Source organism: Danio rerio, chromosome 12, assembly GCF_052040795.2.
Source record: "Danio rerio strain M-AB ecotype USA chromosome 12, GRCz13ab, whole genome shotgun sequence".
Taxonomy (NCBI): Eukaryota; Metazoa; Chordata; class Actinopteri; order Cypriniformes; family Danionidae; genus Danio; species Danio rerio.
In genome coordinates this window covers 52,094,346-52,109,114 of record NC_141032.1, presented here as the reverse complement: position 1 = coordinate 52,109,114, position 14,769 = coordinate 52,094,346, and the positions used below count along the sequence as shown (strand labels likewise).

Here is a 14,769-nt window from a genome sequence, read left to right as displayed (position 1 = left end):
CACACATTTATAACACTACACAGAGAATTACGATTCCTGAGAAACACTATTCAATTACAGTCATTTGAGTAGTTGTAATTAGTTACTTTCCAGCACTGGGATTAAAGACCAAAACAAGCATTAATGACCGAGCAGAACTCATAAACAACCAGAACATCAAGAACACAGTGATTACAGCCCCAACCGGACGGTTAAACTCTGCACACACACACACACACACACACACACACACACACACACACACACACACACACACACACACACACACACACACACACACATAACAGCATCTATTAATGTAGTTAGTTTTATTTGTAGTTGTTTTTAATAATCAGGGTTTAGTGCAAGTAATTATAAATCCTCCAAATCCTTCCCTCTCTTACGTGCATGTCTCAAACAGATTTACACTCTGCATCTCAGGTAAGGTGTGTGTTGTGATGTAACCCTGCTCCACATTTAAAACAAACACACACACATACACACACAGGGCCGGACGCATGACGGTTCACTGGTTCAGTGGAGTAAATCTGATTATCCTCAACGGACAAACTTCAGCGGAAGTTCCTAAATAATGCTCTGAACCCACAGACAAACTAAGAATAAGCCAGATAAGCTGAGCATAAAGACAGATCAGCGGGACGACATCAACAACTATATTAAAAAAAGCATGGTTTATTCAGTTCATCTTTGATCAAGATATTAAAGTACATACAGACATCGACACATGTGCATATGACAAAGTAAAAGCACGGGTTTGAGGTTACAGTGGAAACAGTTGGCCCAGCTGATGGGTGACAAGACAACAGCATCAAGAAAAACAGTCAAAATAAAGCATCACTGGCCTCCCTTACACTCCGAACACACATCTCACTCTCGCCCTGTATCAGACAGATGGGTATTAGGTGCTGCGCTTGATAATGTTCTGTGTTGGAGAAATGAAGCAATGATGAACCGCATCATTGGAAAAGTGCACGCTCTGATCAAACACAGAATACAGATGATCCATTTCCCTTTTAAACACTGAGACTTCTCTCAGCAGCTGTGTGTGTGTGTGTGTGTGTGTGTGTGTGTGTGTGTGTGTGTGTGTGTGTGTGTGTGTGTGTGTGTGTGTGTGTGTGTGTGTGTGTGTGTGTGTGTGTGTGTGTGTGTCCATCAGCAGAAGTACTCATTGGGCTGTCCTTCAGTACGCGCCGTGGCCTCGGAGTCGACGCTGGAGCGTGCGGACAGCAGCCGGTTGGACTCGTCTGGGTTCAGTCGGGTCAGGAATTCTCCCTCCAGCCCTTTGGTTTTGGTGCCCGGCGGCAGCGTCTCGAATGTCACATAGGAGTCCTGGATGTCTTTGGACTTTCGGCCCAGCAGCTTCTGCAGACGCCGCTTCAGCGCTCCGCAGCAGACGATGAGCGTCAGCGGCACGGCGATCACACACGCCACCGTGATCACCACCACATTAATCAGCTTCTGTGTGCCGCTGGCGCTCGCCGCCTCGTCCGTGGAGAAGATCACACACTGCTCTTTCTTGGGGATCAGCCCCTTCACACACACACAGGCGATGTACTTGGTTTTGGGCACCAGGCCTTCAATGGTGATGCGGTTCTTGCCTGGGCCGACATTGATGCGCCTCATGTCGCGCTCCCCGAACACGGCGTACAGCACGCTGAAGGAGGTGGTGTTGGTGGCGGTGGGCGCACGCCAGTTCAGCGAGACCGTGTGGTCGGTGTCACCGATGACCTTGACGGAGCGCACCACGCGGCGCTCGGGACCCTGCTGCAGCGAGGAGGCGTTCGGCTCCAGGTTATTGAGCACATCCCTCTGCAGCGCCACTGGCTCCGTCTGCCCCACAGGGGGCGCTGTTGGCTTTGGCTTTGGCTTCAGCTTTGATGCGTCTGCTGAAACGCTGTAGCTCTCGATCTGGACGGAGGACGAGCCCTGCGGAGAGTTCAGTGGCTCGATGATCGGCACGGCGGCCGAGGTGGACGGAGGAACGTATCTGGCGATCAGCTTCTCCTGATACGCCGCGCGCCCGAAGCCTCCGCTCTTCTTCCCGTGGCTTCTCTTGGCCACCGCTTCGTCGATCTGCCACGTATCAGAAATAACAAGTGAGATGATGGCATCGGCGCTGCCCACGAAGTTGGTGGCTTTGCAGACGTATTTTCCTGAATCGCGGTAGGAGACGGCGGGCACGCTGAGGATGGACCAGATGATGCCCTCTTTGGACACCTCCTGCTGAACTAGGAGCAAAACAGAGAGAGCACTGACTTTAGTAGGAGCTCTGCAGCTGCACACAGCCATCACAGACAAAACACACACACACACACACACACACACACACACTCACACACAACACACACACACACACAACACACACACACACACACAACACACACACACACACACACACACACACACACACACACACACACACACACACACACACACACACACACACACACACACACACACACACACACACACACACACACACACACACACACACACACACACACACACACACACACACACACACACACACACACACACACACACACACACACACACACACACACACACACACACACACACACACACACACACAACACACACACACACACACACACACACACAACACACACACACACACACACAACACACACACACACACACACACAACACACACACACACAACACACACACACACACACACACACACACACACACACACACACACACACACACACACTCTTCTACACCGGCTGCTCACTCAACACATCAGCAACTCATCCACATTCTTCATTAATCAATGCACGGCTGCTCTGAGGGTGTGTATCGCAGTATGCGGGCCGCAGGTCTAACATACCGGTGCCGTTCATGGGCTTGCCGTCAGCTCGGGCCCAGCTAAGTTCTGGGATGGGCACGCCGATGGTCCCGCAGCGCAGCAGCACATTGTTCCCGATGGAGCTGCGGACTCGGGCCACGGCCGTGTGCACGCGGGGGATCTGACACCTGCGCAGCTCCGCGTCTGAGAACAGAACCCCGGACAGACTCTCCGGCTCAGCACAGCGCAGGCCCGTATCGATGAACGCCACAGAGGACGAGGGAAACTTCTGGAACTGCACCAAGTCAAACAGGCGGCAGTCGCACTGCCAGGGGTTATCGTGCAGACCTGTGTGCAGAACAGAGAGTCGGGTTATTCACCTGTCAGAGAGAAGAGTCTAGAGCAATGTCAGCGGCGCAGAAACACTCACCCAGAATCATTCTGGAGCCCTCAGCGTCCAATGGAGGCTTCGGGGAGAACCAGGACATCAGCACCTCCGGTGGAACTGTAGTCAGGCTGTTGCTGGACAGGTCCAGGTAGGTCAGGTTCCGGATGTACAGCGTCGCTTCTGCCGGGATGCTGCTGATTTTATTGTTGTGCAAGTCCAGAAGCCGCAGGCTGGGCATGTCCAGCAGAGATTCCCACGGGAAAGAAGTGAGAACGTTCCCATCCATCCGTAACTCATCCAGAGCGTACAGTCCACGGAAAGTGTCCGGGCTGATGGAGGAGAGCGAGTTGAAGGAGATCCAGAGGTACTCCAGGCTGCTGAGCTGCTGGAAGGGGGCGCTGGAGATGCGGCTGAGCGACGTCTTCTCGATGCGCAGTTTGGAGGCGTCCAGGGGAAAGTTGTCCGGGATGTCGGTGAGATCGGGGTCATTGCACAGAACACTCCTGTTGAACACATGACACAGTCAAACCCTGCTGCTGTCCATGAGCAGATTCTACTTTTATTCTTCACTGTTTTATTAAACTGAGGGTGATTAGCGCTAAAGGCTGAAACACCGCCGCTAACAAGCAGAGAAGATTAAAAAGCACACACACACACACACACACACACACACACACACACACACACACACACGTTAATCCAGAGCCTAAACGAGAGCTGGGTCAATCTGGCAGGTCAGTGTCCTGCACAATACTCTCATTTTCAGACTTTCTACAGCAGAATGTCAGAGCACAGTCACAGATCTGGGTTGAGTCTCACCTGGACTTGGATCCGTCGCTCAGCTTGTGGTAAAAGCAGCTGCATTGAGCCGGACAGGAGCCGCAGAGCAGAGGGAAACAGCACAGCGCCAGCGCTACACCCCAGGGCACAAGGCCGGGCATCTTCTACGCGGTGTGCACTAGCTAGTGTACAGACGGCGGTGAACCCTACTCCCGCAGCAGCGCCTGCATCTCTGTGTCTCTCGGCTCTTTCTGCTCGCTCTGCTCTGAATCCCCAGATAAAAAGGATAGAGCAGATTAGAGGGAGGACTTGGGCATTTTCATTACGCGATTACTGCTTCCTGGAAGCCCATAGGCTGCTGCTTGCCTTTTGTGTATATACAGAACAGACACTTGCGGTTTCGATTGGAGGGTTAATTTTAGACCTGGGATTGGACCACGGTTTGTGTATTCGTGGCATCGTATTGGAGAAAGGCTTTGTTTTATTTACACGCCACCTAAACCCTACAGTGCGGAGGAAACGCTGTGGCTTTATGTAATGGTGCGTATAGAATGCTTAAATGAACAGCCGGATATTTATCACACCTACAGCACAAACACTGCACATATGGGCAACTTTAGTCAGGAGATCACTGCTGTTTGCTTGACCTTTGACCACACTAATATACAGAAAAACTGCAGCTCATCTGCTAATACACACACAGTATAATACACACACTATAATACACACAGTATAATACACACAGTATAACACACACATTATAATGCACACAGTATAATACACACAGTATAACACACACAGTATAATACACACAGTATAACACACACAGTATAATACACACAGTATAACACACACAGTATAACGCACACAGTATAATACACACAGTATAACACACACAGTATAACATACACAGTATAACACACACAGTATAACACACACAGTATAACACACACAGTATAACACACACAGTATAATACACACACTATAATACACACAGTATAACACACACAGTATAACGCACACAGTATAACGCACACAGTATAATACACACAGTATAATACACACAGTATAACACACACAGTATAACACACACAGTATAATACACACAGTATAACACACACAGTATAACGCACACAGTATAACGCACACAGTATAATACACACAGTATAATACACACAGTATAACACACACAGTATAACACACACAGTATAATACACACAGTATAACACACACATTATAACGCACACAGTATAACACACACAGTATAATACACACAGTATAATACACACAGTATAACACACACACTATAATACACACATTATAATGCACACAGTATAACACACACAGTATAACACACACAGTATAATACACACAGTATAACACACACTGTATAACACACACAGTATAACACACACAGTATAATACACACAGTATAATGCACACAGTATAACACACACTGTATAACACACACAGTATAACACACACAGTATAATGCACACAGTATAACACACACAGTATAATACACACAGTATAACACACACTGTATAACACACACTGTATAACACACACAGTATAACACACACAGTATAATACACACAGTATAACACACACTGTATAACACACACAGTATAACACACACAGTATAATACACACAGTATAACACACACAGTATAACACACACAGTATAACACACACAGTATAATACACACAGTATAACACACACAGTATAACACACACAGTATAACACACACAGTATAACACACACAGTATAATGCACACAGTAATGCACACAGGCAGAAATGCTCTCTTCTGCACAATCAGTGTTCATGGAGGGTAGATTATGAATAAGATGCAGCTCTCTGATATTCTACATGTCTCTTCAGCTGTGAGTTTAACAGATGTGAGTTGTAATAGTTGCTAATGTTATTGTCTCCACACTGTAAAACCCAACAGTCCGCTTCATCAGATGACGTGAGTGTAGTTCACTCAACATTGACTGAAAGTTAGTTCTACTCATGTGCTGGTCAGTGTTGAGTTAGTGAAATACCTCATTACTTCAGCTGAGATGCAGTAAGTTCACAGTACTCATTTAGATTAGTTTTGAACTCAAATGGTTTGCTGCAATCGGTTTCCTCAAACAGTTTGAGTTGCCTTAACTTACTGGGTTTCCAGGACTCAGCTGGTTTGAGTTCTCTTCATTTATTGGGTTTTACTGAGCTCACATTGCTTCGTTTACTCTAATGCAGTGAGTTCACAGTACTCATTTAGATTAGTTTTTGAACTTAAATAGTTTGTTGCAGTCAGTTTCCTCAAAGGTTTGGAGTTACTGTGTTTTACAGTGCAGGGTTTGATGTTCACGTCAGTCAGAGTAATGCGCAGATGCTGTTATTTACAATATTACAGTTTATTCGATCAGTAAGTGCTCACTCATACTTCAGCTACTTTTCCTAAACTCTTAACACAGACTCTCCTATAAACACCACTGGCCGAGTGGATAATCCTCTTCTGAAAAATACATTTAGTTAAATATAGACTAACTCTTCATTTCAGAACAGCACATCTTTCTCTGAACACACTAACTTTACCAAAACACTGACCCGATCTGTCAAAGAGTAACACATAGTCCATCAGAGTTCAGCAGAATGTCGGCAGCTGTAGACATTACAGAGACAGCAGAGACGTTCATGCTTCAGTTTACAGGTATCTGCATGCAGAACATGATACTCACTGTTTGACACTCATGGTCTTGGTTGGGACTGTGTGTCCACATGTACAGCAATGTTCACATGCAAAAGCGTTCCAGTGAAAACTAAGAAGATTTCTCTCCCTTTACTGTCTCCTACAGGAGGTCCAGTAGAAACACGGTATTGCTTACAGTGAACAAAATATCCATCAAACACACGAGAGCATGAAGAAGAAACAACAGCATAAAGCCCAGATATTAAGGGGATTTAAGAACACAAGCACAACATGGCTGTTTCTGATCTCTGTGATCTTCAGGGTTAGTCCACATGTGTTCATCAGCATCACTCCTCCAAGTCCCGCTGTTCCTCTACAGATGTAAATGAATCAGCCCTGCCTCTGAGAAACTCAGATAACCCATCATAACCCAGCTGTGTGTCGATTATCCAGGGGTTTGTTCATCAGCTGAGATATATGCTGCTGTTGTTTTGAGCTGATATCATTGCAGAAGCAGAGGTTCATACTGTATCTGAGGTTTATTCAGTATGGTGTGTGCTGTTGTGTGTTTCCTAAATAAAACTGTCCATCATTTTGTTGGGAGGTACAGCTCATGTGTTAAGATGTCAGCATTGTGTAAATGTGTGCGCTGACTGCATATTGGGTGAAAACCACATGCTCGTTGTGTTCAGAGTTATCTGACAGCAGGTGGGACAAACCCGAGTGACTGAAGTAAACAGTGAGTGTGTGGCGTACTTACAGCACTGAACAGCAGGTGGCGGACATGAGCAAACAGCCATCAGCCGCAAATACACACCCGTGTGTGTGTGTGTGTGTGTGTGTGTGTGTGTGTGTGTGTGTGTGTGTGTGTGTGTGTGTGTGTGTGTGTGTGTGTGTGTGTGTGTTTTCAGAATACCCTTTGTTGAGCTTAAACTTTTCTGTGTCGTATGACACACTGTTGCTTGTATTTTGTCCGCAGTCAAACACACACACACACACACACACACACAGCTGAATGAACATCACTCATAGATGGTTCAACACTGTCGGCTTCAGTCGCAGTGTGCTCGGTGTTCTTCAGGCAGTGTTCTCCACATCAGCTGATGATCGTGTTTTGCTGTGTGCAGAATGTCAGCTCAAGAGTTTAGCGAGATTACACTGAACACACTTGGAGCAGGTTTGTAGAATGTCCGTGTGTTTCCCAACAGCATTAACATCTGAAATCTGAGTATTAGTTTCCTAACACAACCTTTGACTGGGGTCAGGCGGACACACACTGCTGGCGGCTGATTGTGTGTGTGTGTCAACTTCTGAACTGATAACACACACACACACACACAGAGAGAGAGAGAGAGAGAGAGAGAGAGAGACTTTATTTTATTATATATATATGGCAATGTATGTTAATTACATATGACACATAACCCGTCATCAAATTACACGAAAACGGCCTTTACACACGCGCGTGTGTGTTTTCAACAGGTGTACATGTGTGTGTTCGGATTTAGATATAACTGAACGCGCGATGATGACCGCAGATCACAGAAGATGTACTGATATATGGGATGTTTCGCCATGGGTTACTGTTAAAACACACAGAAGAGCTGCTGCATTCCCCAATGAACTAACCGTGATGCGCTGAACTGACCAGAACGCGCAGCGTCTACAGTGAAGCTGAGCTCATCATGATGCAGCGGTGTGCGAGAGAGCATCACCGGTATTAAACAAGCAAACCGGGAATAACAGCAGCAGAGAAATGAGCAGGAGTCTGTAGATCAGCACACACTCTGCGTCTGGGACACGCGTGATTGGACACAAGAGTTTTTCATAACAGCACACACACACCTGCTGCAGCGTGTTTGTCCGGTCATCTCTGCGCTCGGGCTGCGCAGGACTGCGGCCACTGTGCGCTGCTGCTCGGATTTCACAAACTTCTGCGGTTTAAAACATTCCTGCGGGGATTTCAGGAGCTTTAAAACGCGCACACGCGAACAAACACGCATATAAAGACCCGCACGGAGACCCTGCAGAGCTCAGCGCCGCGAAGATGGCTTCTTACCCGTTACCGGAGGGCTTCACCGACTTCGACATGTTCGCCTTCGGGTCTGCGCTGCTGGTGGGCGGTGAGTGATGCGGATCTGCCAATCAATAATCAATAACTCATGCGTGCTTATGAATGTGTCGATCATAACTCCACTGTTAGACCATACTTTAGTAAAGTTTTATTACAGCTGATGCTGGTCTCCTCATAGACACTCTTCAGTAGTAAACACCAGTGTTTCTCAACCACACTGCCTGGAGTAAAGTCTATCGTACTGTAGATTCTAGTGTTCATTCTCCTGCATACTGTACTGTTACCTGCAGTGGCGGTTCTAGACCAGTCCACTTGTACTTTTAGGGGGCATTTTAACATTCACAACACAACTTAAACAACTATTGACAGTCACTTTTATTTCATGCATCCCTCTGCAGTCTTCATAAACAAGATAATTAAATAACTTAAACTCAAAATAACCCTCATGTTCATTCATTTGAAAGTCACTCTGTGCTGTAGGAGAACACATTGTTCACATTCACGTACATCACGGCACATTTCAGCAGCTGTGAACTCTACCAGATGCAGCTGAAGTTGAGTGATCTTTAGCAAACCGAGAGATGTTCACAGTATTTCCTAAAAAACACAAATCATTCTTCTGGACTCTTCATTCGTCTGTCTTAGAGTTTGTCTGAATAAAAGCAGTTTCTCGTTTTTTTAGAGAGCATTGTTACGGTCAGCATTATCAGCCTCTTTAAGAAATATTTACTGTGTATTTTTTGATTGTGTATGTAACGGAGGCCAGTGCAGGTAAACCTCACTCCTCTGACCTCTAAAGCTGCTCTAGCGACAGATGCTAAGGGCCATGGTCTTTAGCCTCCTTGTTAGAGCAACCGACTCCCATGGGGAAGGACAGCGGTTCGAAACCAGCTCAGAGCGGGTTGGGTGGCGTAGGACAGGCGGGTTTACATCTACACAACAAACCAGTTACACAATAACTGGACTAATTCAAACTGTCCTAGTAAAGTTACCCTAGTGAAGTCTTTAAATGACACTTTAATCTGAACACAGCTGTCTGGCACAATAACTGGTTAAACATTACATACTGACTGCCATCATGGGGAAGACAAAGATGAAGCTTTCAGAAATGAGTGGAACTACTGTGTTTAAAAGCGTATCGTGACTGAACACTACATCTGATCACTGTGTTACGGCTGTTCTCCAGTACTTGCTGACTGTTTATAAATTCAGGACCGCATTTGTGCGTGTAAAACTGGACACTCAGTTTCTGATTAATAATCGCCTCTGCAGAGCCGAGAACTTCCTATATCTGCACACGCATGGATTTGCTCTTCAGTGTTTGGACTCTCAGTAGAGATTATTCAAGCACACTGAACTGAACTGAACTGAACTACACTGTTTACATTTACGATGATCTTTTATGTGAAGCTGCTTTGACACAATCTGCATTGTTAAAGTGCTATACAAATAAAGCTGAATGAATTGAATATTAAAGATTTTAAAATGGCTATTTAAACAGAAGCCTAATATAATCAACAGTGGACAATTTAATAGTTTTCCACAAGATGAACATGACTGAAGGGGAGTTTTTGTCATGACCTGTTTTAATTTGGGGCTTAACTTCTGTCAAATGTGGGAAACTGATGCGCGCAGCACCGTCACTGACAACAGTCAAAGGAAAGCAGAGCGAGAGAGGCCTGTCATATCTCCATCTGCCACCGATGGCTTTTATTTGATAGGAAAGACACACTGAGATTAAAAATCTTTTTTACAAGAGTGTCCTGGCCAAGTCACATTGCTGCATTACTGTAGCAGTAGTGCTTTACTGTGGTAAGCAGGTGAATTACAGTGCTGTGCTGTAGTATGGGTCAGACATGGTAAAGCAGTATGGTAAAGAAACACTGAACACAGTGAAGAGCCGTCAGCTGAATATCTGTAATGCAGAGACACACACACATGCGGAAATAACCCAGTACATCCTGCAGTGTGTGTGTGTGTGTGTGTGTGTGTGTCTCTGCATTACAGATATTCAGCTGACGGCTCTTCACTGTGTTCAGTGTTTCTTTACCTCAGGGTTGTTGTCTCCTGCGCTGATGTGCTGGTTCTGAAGGTCTGCTTGTGTTTCAGGTCTCCTGGGGTTTTTCCTGAACGCGATCTCGGTTCTGGCGTTCCTCAGGGTTCGAGAGATGCAGACGCCCAATAACTTCTTCATCTTTAACCTGGCCGTGGCCGACCTGAGCCTCAACATCAACGGCCTAGTGGCAGCGTACGCCTGTTACCTGCGGTCAGAACCACTGCGCACCATTACAGCAAACACTCTGTGTGTGTGTGTGTGTGTGTGTGTGTGTGTGTGTGTGTGTGTGAGAGAGAGAGAGAGAGAGAGAGAGAGAAAACACTCTACACAATATATCAAAGACATGATAGTTGCTTACCTATATAAGCAGTGTGTGTGTGTGTGAGTGTGTGTGTGTGTGTCAGTGTGTTATATATCTATAAACTATGTTGCGTCAAAATTCATCTACTATTCATCCTAAATAATATATGAAAATAGGGTTAGTTAGTGATTATGTCCAAAACCATGTGTTGATAAGAGTAGGCTCCTTATAGAGTAGAAGCGTTCGCTGATATTACCCACAGTGCATTGCGCATTGGACGTGAATTCGATTTAGAACTACAAATCCGGGTGAAAAGTGTAAATAAACTACAAACATGGTGGACGAGCAAGACCAATCGTTAAGCAGAGAGGCTGGGGTAAAGCTGTTAGTATGACTGTTCATTAATATGGAGCCACTGGAACATGTTTAGACCGCGTGTTCTGTGTTCTGTGTTATCTGTAAAAACAATACTGAGCTTCTATAAAGATGTGTTTGGACATTAGTGACATTAGACATTAGACATTACCGTCTGAATGCAGAATTACCCAGACACTGGAACATGTCTCTGCATGACAGACTGGTGGAGGGCAGATTATCCGGCTCCAGTAGCGCAGGACACTGAACATGACAGCAGTGTGGATGATGGACAGGGCTCATCACCAAACAACACACCGCTCTGTTCATGAGGAAGTCGTGTGTGCCAAAGCTTGAACACTCTTCTGTTACACACTCAACAGTATGTAGTATTCCTTCACAAAACAAGTACACACTTTTAGGGTGTAGTATAAGTGTGTGAATCGGGACGCGGCACTAGAGTCTCTGACACACAGCAGCAGATTCCCCTCAGCAGATCTGACCCTGATATCAGCCTCTACAGCTGCTGTTCCTCACTGTAACGATGCGTCTGTCCTCCTCATACTGCAGCCTCTCCGCAGATCCACTGACCAATCAAGGGCTCTAGATGTGTGTGTGTGTTGATGTACATTAGTGTATAGTGTTTGTGTGTATATGCCTGCGTGTGTGTATGGATGGGTTTTAGTGTGTATAGGTCAGCATTTGTGTGTATAGATGAATATATAGAAGTGTGTGTGTGTGTGTGTGTGTGTGTGTGTGTGTGTGTGTGTGTGTGTGTGTGTGTGTGTGTACAGGCACTGGCCCTTCGGCTCTGAGGGCTGTCAGCTTCATGCATTTCAGGGGATGGTGTCGATTCTGGCCGCCATCAGTTTCCTGGGCGCAGTGGCCTGGGACCGATACCACCAGTACTGCACCAGTGAGTATCTCTGCTGGGTCAGTGTGTGTTCTGCTGGGTCAGTGTGTGTTCTGCTTCTGAGTTTTTGGAGTGTGTTTCAGAGCAGAAGATGTTCTGGAGCACGTCTATCACCATCAGCTGCCTCATCTGGATCCTGGCTGTGTTCTGGGCTGCGATGCCGCTGCCTGCCATTGGCTGGGGTGTGTTCGACTTCGAGCCGCTGAGGACATGCTGCACTCTGGACTACAGTCAGGGCGACAGGTAAACACTGATCTCACATCAGCCCAGAACACCTGCCGACCTGCTCACCTGTGTGTGTGTGTGTGTGTGTGTCTCTCTGCAGGGGCTACATCACCTACATGCTGACCATCACTGTGCTGTACCTGGCCTTCCCCGTGCTGGTGCTGCAGTCATCCTACAGTGCCATCCACGCCTACTTCAAGAAGACTCACCACTATAGGGTACTCGCTAAAGAACACACTGCTATAGGGTACTCGCTAAAGAACACACTGCTATAGGGTACTCGCTAAAGAACACACTGCTATAGGGTACTCGCTAGAGAACACACCACTATAGGGTACTGGCTAGAGAACACCGGTATAGGGTACTCACTAAAGAACACACTGCTATAGGGTACTCGCTAGAGAACACACCACTATAGGGTACTGGCTAGAGAACACCGGTATAGGGTACTCACTAGAGAACACACTGCTATAGGGTACTCGCTGGAGAACACATTGCTATAGGGTACTAGCTAGATAACACACTGCTATAGGTTAGTTGCTAGAGAACACACTGCTATAGGGTTCTTGCTAAAGAACACACTGCTATAGGGTACTCGCTAGAGAACACACCACTATAGGGTACTGGCTAGAGAACACCGGTATAGGGTACTCACTAGAGAACACACTGCTATAGGGTACTCGCTGGAGAACACATTGCTATAGGGTACTAGCTAGATAACACACTGCTATAGGTTAGTTGCTAGAGAACACACTGCTATAGGGTTCTTGCTAAAGAACACACTGCTATAGGGTACTCGCTAAAGAACACACTGCTATAGGGTACTCGCTAGAGAACACACTGCTATAGGTTAGTCGCTAAAGAACACATTGCTATAGGGTACTTGCTAGAGAACACACCACTATAGGGCACTGGCTAGAGAACACCGGTATAGGGTACTCACTAGAGAACACATTGCTATAGGGTACTAGCTAGATAACACACTGCTATAGGTTAGTGTGTGTCGTCTCTCTGTGTGCAGTTTAACACCGGTCTGCCGCTGAAGGCTCTGCTGTTCTGCTGGGGTCCGTATGTGGTGGTCTGCAGCTTGGCCTGCTTCGAGGACGTGTCTGTGTTGTCGCCGCGTCTCAGGATGGTGAGTGTGTGCCGTGTCGGTTATCATTAGCATTAGCTTTAGCACTAGCGCTGACGTGCTTCTGTTCCGCAGGTGCTGCCGGTGCTGGCCAAAACCTCTCCCATCTTCCACGCCGTCCTGTACGCGTACGGAAACGAGTTCTACCGCGGTGGCGTCTGGCAGTTCCTCACCGGACAGAAATCTGCAGACAAAAAGAAATAAAGATCTTCATCTGTGTGTGTGTGTAGCGCTGTGTTTATGCCTGCTGTGTGTGTCGTTCTCTGCATCTCCCAGAATCCTCCACTGATTGGTCCTCATTAGCGGCTGTGTGTTTGAGTGCAGCTCAGAGAGAGAGAGAGAGAGAGAGAGAGAGAGAGAGAGAGAGAGAGAGAGAGAGAGAGAGAGAGAGAGAGAGAGAGAGAGAGAGAGAGAGAGAGAGAGAGAGAGAGAGAGAGAGAGAGAGAGAGAGAGAGAGAGACAGAGAGAGAGAGACAGAGAGAGAGAGAGAGAGAGAGAGAGAGAGAGAGAGAGAGAGAGAGAGAGAGAGAGAGAGAGAGAGAGAGAGAGAGAGAGAGAGAGAGAGAGAGAGAGGATTTCCCTGCACAGAATCCGCTCTATAAAGCTGTTTTTAAAGTCTTCCTGACCAACGCTGTGAATAAAGCCATGATAACGGGTCAGCTGCACTCCTCCAGAATCTCTGATCACACTAGCAGCACACATTGGCGGTTCTGTTGATTTATTGATCTGTGTGTGTTTGTGCAGCGCTGGTCGAGCCGCTCTCCAGCCTGCGCTAATCAGCCGGATTATGAATTCTCCAGGGTTTATAATCTGCAGTAATGCCTCTGCTCTCGTATCGCTAGATCTGTATTTATGACGTGTGTGTGTGTGTGTGTGTGTGTGTGTGTGTGTAAGAGGATCAGGACAGCATTAATGCGGTTGGTCATGGGGCCGCTCACACACACACACACACTGATCCTCAAACACTGACTCCTCTGTTAGCAGCGTTCCCTGATTATTGCTCATAAGCAGGCGGTTCTGTGTGTGATGGTGTCTGCTAGACCTCCACACTCTGG

General features: G+C 46.7%; 2 protein-coding genes across 2 annotated transcripts; one reads left to right on the top strand and one right to left on the bottom strand.

Annotated features, from left to right (window-relative positions):
* Positions 1-652: 652 nt before the first annotated feature.
* lrit1b (leucine-rich repeat, immunoglobulin-like and transmembrane domains 1b) lies at positions 653-4,233 on the bottom strand. Its single transcript, NM_001042753.1, is given in 4 exon segments — positions 653-2,228; positions 2,855-3,160; positions 3,243-3,703; positions 4,020-4,233. Coding segments are annotated over 4 exon segments (1,965 nt in total). The 5' UTR covers positions 4,142-4,233; the 3' UTR covers positions 653-1,152.
* A 4,314-nt stretch (positions 4,234-8,547) lies between these two features.
* rgrb (retinal G protein coupled receptor b) lies at positions 8,548-13,933 on the top strand. The gene is given in 7 exon segments (NM_001024436.1): positions 8,548-8,782; positions 10,843-10,999; positions 12,239-12,360; positions 12,441-12,600; positions 12,683-12,800; positions 13,604-13,717; positions 13,790-13,933. Coding segments are annotated over 7 exon segments (876 nt in total). The 5' UTR covers positions 8,548-8,706; the 3' UTR covers positions 13,919-13,933.
* The last annotated feature ends 836 nt before the right edge of the window (positions 13,934-14,769 follow it).